The sequence below is a fragment of the Ictalurus punctatus genome, chromosome 4 (genome assembly GCF_001660625.3).
Source record: "Ictalurus punctatus breed USDA103 chromosome 4, Coco_2.0, whole genome shotgun sequence".
Lineage (NCBI taxonomy): Eukaryota > Metazoa > Chordata > Actinopteri > Siluriformes > Ictaluridae > Ictalurus > Ictalurus punctatus.
The window spans coordinates 31708547-31718546 of NC_071284.1; the positions used below are offsets into that span (position 1 = coordinate 31708547).

Genomic DNA, 10000 nt, shown 5'->3' on the forward strand with positions numbered 1-10000 from the left:
ATTGTCGCTCGCCAAGTCGACTGGAAAAATAAATCAACTAGAAGCTTTACTGGCACTACAGATATTCAAGTACATTAAATAAACAAACAAACAAATAAATAAATAAAACCAACACCAGTTTCCTTAAATAATAATAATAATAAAGTGTGTAAACTTAGTAGTCTGGGGAAATCTGCTGCATTAAATGTATTATTTATCTTCATCGGACCTTTCGTGCTGGTACACTGCTGTGGGAGCCCATAAGTGGACTGGCACTGTGTCTCCCTCCATGCTGCAGGAGGACTAATGGACCGTCATCACGAGGAGGAGAGTGCAGGGGATAAGTGAAAGTAGACCGAGTACTGAGCCTTGAGGAACACCGGTGGAGAGACTGTATGGAGCAGATGTGAAACTCCTCCGTGATACCTCCAGGAAGGAAGCTAACCACCTCCGTGATGGATATATGAGAGAGAGAGAGAGAGAGAGAGAGAGAGAGAGAGAGAGAGAGAGAGAGAGAGAGAGAGCCAGAGGGGAGAGATAGGAGGAGAGACAGAGAGAGACACACACAGAGAGAGAGAGACACACACAGAGAGGAAGCGAGAGAGAGAGACAGAGGGGAGAGACAGAGAGAGAGAGAGACACACACACACAGAGACAGAGAGAGCGCGAGAGAGAGGAGAGAGAGAGAGAGAGAGACAGAGGGGAGAGACAGAGAGAGAGAGACACACACACACAGAGACAGAGAGAGCGCGAGAGAGAGGAGAGAGAGAGAGAGAGAGAGAGAGAGAGAGAGAGAGAGAGAGAGAGACAGAGAGAGAGACAGAGACACACACACACAGAGACAGCGCGAGAGAGAGGAGAGCGAGAGAGAGAGAGAGAGAGAGAGACAATGTAGGGAAGGAATAGCTACAAGGACTTGGATTGGCTGGGAGTGTTGTCTGGCATTATTACTGAAATAATCCTTTCTTTTCCCTTAAACAGCTCAAATCTCATAATATTACGTCACAGCCTTATTTGAAGCATCATCAGTACACTGGATCATCAATCATGCACTGAAATGTGCAGAACATCCCTGTACTTAACAGAGAGAGCGCACAGACAGCTCCAAGACAAACCTACTGCCTCTAAACAGGTCATTACAGAGCGCGTCATCTCCTTCACACACTGTCGCTGCGACAGCTCATATTACTGCACTTACACACACATCAGCACTTCTTCATACAATTATCCAATCGGCCAATCACGTCGCAGCAGCTCAGTGAATAAAACCGTGCAGATACAGGCCAAGAGCTTCAGTTAATGTCCACGTCAGACAGCAGAATGGGGGATAAATGTGGCGTACGGTGGCATGTTACTGGTGGGTATATATAAAAAATAAATAAATAAAAAACAAACAAACGATATGTCCCGAGCCGTATTTGGTTATTTTTGCGTGTGCATCACTATAACTAGGTTCAGCTGAAGGTGAGAACACAACCATGTGGAAAAAAAGACCTCATTAATATTTTAATAAGTGTTTGGCATTTCGGTCTGGTGGGGGACTTTGAACGTCGGACCGCGATGAGCTGTAACAGATGTGACATGCATGTGATTTTTCACCTGCTGTTTGAAAAGCTGTGCTGAGAGGGAAATCCTGACCTTTCATCCATGAAGCAGAGAGAGAGAGAGAGAGAGAGAGAGAGAGAGAGAGAGAGAGAGAGAGTGTGAGGGGGAGGGAGGGAGGGAGAGAGAGAGAGAGAGAGAGAGTGTGAGGGGGAGGGAGGGAGGGAGAGAGAGAGGGAGCGAGAGAAAGGGAGGGAGAGGGAGGGAGAGAGAGAGATGGCGGGAGATAGAGAGAGATGGCGGGAGATAGAGAGAGAGAGGGAGGGAGACAGAGTGAGAGAGAGAGGGAGAGAGAGAGGGAGAGAGAGAGAGAGAGGGAGGCAGAGAGAGCGAGAGAGAGAGAGAGAGTGTGAGGGGGAGGGAGGGAGGGAGAGAGAGAGAGAGAAAGAGAGAGAGAGAGAGAGAGAGAGAGAGAGAGAGAGGGAGCGAGAGAAAGGGAGGGAGAGGGAGGGGGAGAGAGAGAGAGATGGCGGGAGATAGAGAGAGAGAGGGAGGGAGACAGAGTGAGAGAGAGAGGGAGAGAGAGAGGAAGTGAGGGAGTGAGAGAGAGGGAGGGAGGGAGAGGGAGAGAGAGAGAGAGAGAGAGAGAGAGGGAGCGAGAGAGAGGGAGGGAGAGGGAGGGAGGGAGGGAGAGGGAGAGAGAGATGGCGGGAGATAGAGTGAGAGAGAGAGGGAGAGAGAGAGGAAGTGAGAGAGAGGGAGAGAGAGAGAGGAAGTGAGAGGGAGTGAGAGAGAGGGAGGGAGAGAGAGAGAGAGATGGCGGGAGATAGAGTGAGAGAGAGAGGGAGAGAGAGAGAGGAAGTGAGAGGGAGTGAGAGAGAGGGAGAGAGAGAGAGGGAGAGAGAGAGAGAGAGAGGGAGAGAGAAGAAGTGAGAGGGAGGGAGATAGAGAGAGAGTGAGAGGGAGAGATAGAGAGAGGTGGCGGGAGATAGAGAGAGAGAGAGGGAGAGAGAGAGGAAGTGAGAGGGAGAGAGAGGGAGGGAGATAGAGAGAGAGTGAGAGGGAGAGATAGAGAGAGGTGGAGCTGAAAGCCGTTTGCTGTATGCTTTCTGAATCAATATACACGTTTGTTTATCAAATAAATAATATTAGGTCATCCCGATAGGCTGCTGCCGTTATCAGACAGACAGGGAGCACATGCGCGAGACCTGGAGTGCGAGACCTAATCTGTCCTCGCATGCGAGATCCCAAGTCCAAATTCTGCTTGCACCAAAAAACAAATAAATAAAATCGGGGCAAATGTGAATCACCACTCCCCCTGCAGAATCCTGACGCACGTGACGTTTCCATCGGCCTGTTGCAAAATGACCTCGTATCGCTAAAGCGCTAGTATAAGGACAAAGCACGGGCTGAACCTGATTTGTCTAATCCAGGGGTGTCTAATCTTATCCGCCAAGGGTGGGTCTAGGTTTTCATCCAACCCAGCAGGACCCACAGATATATACATGATATATACAAATATTCTACTCAACACTTCTCTCATTTTAATGTTAACCTTCTCCTCGCCATACTCGCATTATTTGTAGCCAGTGTGAGTTTTGATCTCTTTTCTCATCTGTTCTCATCACCATTCTGTTTCTCAGAACCGACTACTGAAATGCCTCACTCTGATCAAAAGATTATTACGTTCCTTCAGAGTCAATCTCTTGTTCATCTCGCCCTGATACATGCCTGACGTCCAAAGAAAGAGAAAAGGTAGACCGCGACGCCTTGCACAACGTTTACCCTCGGGTCATGTCACGTCTTGTCCTCAATGAGCAGTTGTGGAAATTATTATTAGGTTATTAAAGAAAAATTATTAAAAGCACACCTATTATGGATTTGAAACGTGTCTAATTTTGTTTTAAATGTCTCATACATTCGATTCACGTGCATCCGAGGTCTAAACACTTTAACGTGCTCGGAATTTAAACTGCAGCGTTATCTTTTTTCCCCCCGGGTGTCAAACGACTCGTTAAATGATTCGTTCTAAAGGATTCGCTCTAAACTCTTCCTTTCAGAGAGCATACTCTGCTCTGGTTGGTCAGACGTCCCAGGCTGTTGGGATTGGTCTAACGCTGTCAGTGAGCAGCCGATGAAGACCAGAGGCGGGGTTTATTGCGGTGTCCTAAGAAGTACGTAACCAGGACTGAGTCACAAACAATCCTTAACAATTTTGGTGATTAACAGAATAATCAACAGAACAATTCTGCCATTTTCATCCATCCGTCCACCCAACCACCGACACAACCATCCACCCAACCACCCACCCACACAACCATCCATCCACCCAACCACCCACCCAACCATCCACCCAACCACCCACCCACACAACCATCCACCCAACCACACAACCATCCATCCACCCAACCACCCACCCACACAACCATCCATCCACCCAACCACCCACCCACCCATAGATCCTTCCACCCAACCATCCACCCATCTACCCATCCATCCATCCACCCAACCATCCACCCATCCATCCAACCATCTACCCATCCATCCATCCACCCAACCACCCACCCACACAACCATCCATCCACCCACACAACCATCCATCCACCCAACCACCCACCCACCCATAGATCCTTCCACCCAACCATCCACCCATCTACCCATCCATCCATCCACCCAACCATCCACCCATCCATCCAACCATCTACCCATCCATCCATCCACCCAACCAACCACCGACACAACCATCCACCCAACCACCCACCCACACAACCATCCATCCACCCAACCACCCACCCAACCACCCACCCACACAACCATCCACCCAACCACACAACCATCCATCCAACCACACAACCATCCATCCACCCAACCACCCACCCACACAACCATCCATCCATCCACCCACCCACACAACCATCCATCCACCCATCCACCCACACAACCATCCATCCACCCAACCACCCACCCACCCATAGATCCTTCCATCCACCCATCTACCCATCCATCCATCCAACCATTCACCCAACCATCTACCCATCCATCCATCCAACCATCCATCCACCCAACCATTCACCCAACCATCCATCAATCCATGCATCCACCCATCCATCCACCCATCCATCCATCCAACCATCCATCCACCCAACCATTCACCCAACCATCCATCAATCCATGCATCCACCCATCCATCTACCCATCCATCCATCCACCCAACCATTCACCCATCCATCCATCCACCCAACCATCCACCCATCTACCCATCCATCCATCCATCCAACCATTCATCCAACCATCCAACCATCTACCCATCCATCCATCCAACCATCCATCCACCCAACCATTCACCCAACCATCCATCAATCCATGCATCCACCCATCCATCTACCCATCCATCCACCCAACCATTCACCCATCCATCCATCAATCCACCCAACCATCCACCCATCCATCCATCCACCCATCTACCCATCCATCCATCCATCCAACCATCCACCCATCCATCCATCCATCCAAACATCCATCCACCCAACCATTCACCCAACCATCCATCAATCCATGCATCCACCCATCCATCTACCCATCCATCCATCCACCCAACCATTCATCCAGCCATCCATCAACCCATCCATCCATCCATCCATCCATGTTCTATACAGGGTCCTACACAGGGTCACGCAGGGGGGCCTGGAGCCTATCCCAGGAAACTCTGGGCACAAAGCGAGGGGCACCCTGGACCGGGTGCCAACCCATCACAAGGCACAATCACACACTCTCATACACTGTGGACAATTTCGAAATGCCAATCAGCCTACCATGCACGTCTTTGGACTGGGGGAGGAAACCAGTCTACACAGAGCAAACCCCCGCAGCACGGAGAGAACGTGCAAACTCCGCACACACAGGGTTGAAGTTCAACTCTGAAGTCCAACCTCAGAGTTGCGATGCAGGCTTGCTAACCACCGAGCGGTTCAGTAGGAGTCGTCTCTCCTCTGCTCTGAGCTAATCTACCAATCTAATAACAGCTTGTGAAGCGGAGTGATGAGGAATGAATCCCTATAATAAAGTGCACTGCGTAGGGTGGAACCCAGCATCCTTTACACCCTATGAAGTGCACTATAATAGTAGTCTTGTTTAAAGTGTACACGCTCATGTTTTTATTTTTATAACAGCACAGGACGAATTTGTTACGTTGCGTGTGAGACAGAACCACTGCACTGAACTGCCCTGCAGGCAAATCAAACAAAACCCAAAACACCAAACTGTGTGTGTGTGTGTGTGTGTGTGTGTGTGTGTGTGTTCCACATGAAGTCAAAGCTTCTGACACGTCAGCAGCACAGGTCTTTAACTAAATAACAAATGATATGCAACTAAAACACGCCCAAAAGCCATCATCGAGCCGTCTCTGTTTAATCACAGCTCGGTAGTGCAGCGGCGCTTTAACCGCGAGAGCAACATCGTGAAAAAGGACCAAAAATAAACAGCTCCTTACCTCTTTTCTGCATGAAGGTGAAGAGATCATCCAGAAACTCTTTCCTGTTGGGGTCGTTGTCCAGCTCATACAACTGCACAAGCCACAGATTATTATTATTATTATTATTATTATTATTATTATTATTATTATTATTATCATTATTCCTTTAGCAATAGCTCTACATGCACTCATATCAATACAGCTACAATGAGAGAGAGAGTGAGAGAGTGTATGAGAGACAGATAAAGAGAGAGTGTGAGAGAAAGACCGTGAGAAAGAGATACAGAGAGACAGAACGGGGTGAAAAGAGTGAGAGAGAAAGGGATAGGTAGAGTGGTGCTTGAATTGTCTATCGATCTGCATAAATATGCGAGAGAGAGGAACATGGATTTTCACACAAGTCCTATGAGGAGACGAAGAGAACCCAGTTAAACAAATGAGACTCCAAAACAAACTAATATACCTGGTCTTACATATCTGGGAGTGGCAAAAGTATGTGAACTTTTGCTTTCAGTATCTAGTGTCACCCTCTTGTGCAGAAATAACTGCAGCTAAACGTTTGCGGTCATATTCATGTAGATACATAGACAATTCTAAAGGGTTCACAAACTTTCAAGCAGACAGACGGGTAGACAGATCACCTTGGCGAAGTCTCTGGAGGCCTCTCCTCTCGATCTGTTGCTGTCCGATTCCTCTCCCCACACACCACTGCCGTTCTGCCAAGAGATCATCATCATCACCATCAAATATCGCCACCACTATCATTTCCATCACTACAATTACTTATCACCATCACCATCAGCAGTTATCCTACTCATCCTCTTCCTCATCATCATGTTATTATCAACACACATTTAGAATCTCAAGCAGAAACAATTTAAAACACACACAGTTCATGAACTGAAAAAAAAAAAATGCACCAAATCCCATGTCTATTTCTGATATGACGATATAAAGGCTGTGGGGATCAGCCTCGGACGCTCAGCATCAGACGCTCCGCCCACAGGACACGGAGCATCTTACTTGCTCTCTTCCTCCTGTCAATCACAGCGACACTAGCCAATCGTGGGTGTCTGTGAGCTCAGGTATGCGGAACAGGACAGATAACACTTTCCTCCGAGTGTGTAAGTGCTCGGTCGTCATTCACTAGCTACCGATTGGTCGTAGTTCACGGCAAGTCAAACCGCGTCTTTCTTCACGTGTAAAGGTCAAACGTACAAGCGAAAGCCGTACATCTGGCTCGTCAGACGAGTCGAAACCCGACACGGACACCGGCGTCCGTTTGAAGTGACGTGAAACGGAACGTGTCCTTTTGTTTTGTTTTTTCTTGATTAAATTTTTACTCTCGCTATAAAACGCTCGTTTACGATAACGCGCGCGTTTGATAATGAAATGTTCACCAGTGCTAAAGTCACATGATGTGTAAGCGGAGGCATTAGTGAAGTCACCGGGGCTGAAACACAAAAGGACGTCTTTTGAATACACGTCACGTTATACAGGTCCTGCAGTAGCATTGTGTCGTACACTAGGTAGTGAGCATGGAGCATCTGGAACGTGATACGCAGATCATCATGCCTACTGATGGACGTTCACAGCTGCACCTCAAACACACACTATTCAGGACCAGCACTATCCACGTGTCAGAGCGCGCACACACACACACACACACACACACCCCTCACTCCAGGCCCCCCCTCACAGGTGTCTTCCCAGGAAATGGTAAATAAAGTTGTCCACCCATTTAACCCCCACACAACCAGAGGCCATCTGTGCTGTACCCCCATCATTTATCCTCCTTCACCTCCTCCCTCTTCATCCGTAAATCCCTCCCCCACCCAGCTGCATTCAGCACCCCCAACACACACACACATACACACACACACACACACACACCTCAGCCCAAAACAGCTGCAACGGCAAGTCAAGTTCACGGGCCGTGCTGCTGGGGCGACAGAGGGGCGCTAACACGCACACACACACGCGCACGAGGCTCATGGGGGTGACCAATGGCTACGTAAATAAGGGCTGGAGGTCGCTGGAATGTTCCGAACAGGAATGTCGGTCCGACGAGGAAACAATAAAAGCCTTGGGAACAAAAACAGGCCTCGTATGGAGAGCTGTGAGCAGCCGGAGAGCACGGTCTGCTAACGTATGGAGAACTGATCAGAGAACACACACACACACACACACACATGCACACACACACACACACACACACACACACACACACACACACACAGGAACATCATGGCACTGAACACAGCAAAGGCATTTAAAGGACATACATTAAGTACCTGTGCATTTGGTTAACTTATTTCCAGTGATTGTCGTTATTGTGATTGTCGTTATAGTTATTGCGATTGACATTATTGCGAATGTCGTTATTGTGATTGTTGTGATGGTCGTTATTGTGACTGCCGTTATTGTGATGGTCATTATTGTTATTGTGATGGTCATTATTGTTGTTATTGTGATGGTCATTATTGTTATTGTGATGGTCATTATTGTCGTTATTGTGATGGTCATTATTGTTATTGTGATGGTCATTATTGTCGTTATTGTGATGGTCGTTATTGTTACTGTGATGGTCGTTGTTGTCATTATTGTGATGGTCATTATTGTTATTGTGACTGACGTTATTGTGATGGTCATTATTGTTGTTATTGTGATGGTCATTATTGTTATTGTGATGGTTGTTATTGTGATGGTCGTTATTGTTATTGTGATGGTCGTTATTATTATTGTGATGGTCGTTGTTGTCATTATTGTGATGGTCATTATTGTTATTGTGATGGTCGTTATTGTGACTGTCATTATTGTCGTTATTGTGATGGTCGTTATTGTGATGGTCATTATTGTGATTGTGATGGTCGTTATTGTCATTATTGTGATGGTCGTTATTGTTATGGTCATTATTGCCGTTATTGTGATGGTCGTTATTGTTATTGTGATGGTCGTTGTTGTCATTATTGTGATGGTCATTATTGTCGTTATTGTGATGGTCGTTATTGTGATGGTCATTATTGTTATTGTGATGGTCGTCATTATTGTTGTTATTGTGATGGTCGTTATTGTGATGGTCGTTATTGTCATTATTGTGATGGTCATTATTGTGATGGTCGTTATTGTGATGGTCGTTGTTATTGTGATGGTCATTATTGTCATTATTGTGATGGTCATTATTGTGATGGTCGTTATTGTGATGGTCGTTGTTATTGTGATGGTCATTATTGTCGTTATTGTGATGGTCATTATTGTGATGGTCGTTATTGTGATGGTCATTATTGTCGTTATTGTGATGGTCGTTATTGTGATGGTCGTTATTGTTATTGTGATGGTCGTTGTTGTCATTATTGTGATGTCATTATTGTCGTTATTGTGATGGTCGTTATTGTGATGGTCATTATTGTTATTGTGATGGTCGTCATTATTGTTATTGTGATGGTCGTTATTGTGATGGTCGTTATTGTCATTATTGTGATGGTCATTATTGTGATGGTCGTTATTGTGATGGTCGTTATTGTGATGGTCGTTGTTATTGTGATGGTCGTTATTGTCATTATTGTGATGGTCATTATTGTGATGGTCGTTATTGTTGCTATTGTGATGGTCATTATTGTGATGGTCGTTATTGTTGTTATTGTGATGTCCTTATTGTTGTTATTGTGATGGTCGTTATTGTGATGGTCGTTGTTATTGTGATTGTCGTTATTGTCATTATTGTGATGGTCATTGTGATGGTCGTTATTGTTGTTATTGTGATGGTCATTATTGTGAGGGTCGTTATTGTTGTTATTGTGATGGTCATTATTGTCGTTATTGTTGTTATTGTGATGGTCATTATTGTGAGGGTCGTTATTGTTGTTATTGTGATGGTCCTTATTGTTGTTATTGTGATGGTCGTTATTGTTGTTATTGTGATGGTCATTATTGTGATGGTCGTTGTTATTATGATGGTCGTTATTGTGATGGCTTTTATTGTTATTGTGATGGTCGTTATTGTGATGG

General features: G+C 46.2%; 1 protein-coding gene across 2 annotated transcripts in view; it reads right to left on the reverse strand.

The window, feature by feature from the left end:
* LOC108264089 (AT-rich interactive domain-containing protein 3B) overlaps positions 1-10000 on the reverse strand; it is a 69381-nt gene that overhangs the window by 27586 nt on the left and 31795 nt on the right. For both annotated transcript variants that reach the window (XM_047155252.2, XM_047155250.2), the window contains exons 3-4: positions 6634-6708; positions 6011-6083 (exon numbers count right to left, since the gene is read on the reverse strand). In XM_047155252.2, the coding sequence (XP_047011208.1) occupies positions 6011-6083; positions 6634-6708 (148 nt within the window). The remainder of the gene's footprint in view (positions 1-6010; positions 6084-6633; positions 6709-10000) is intronic.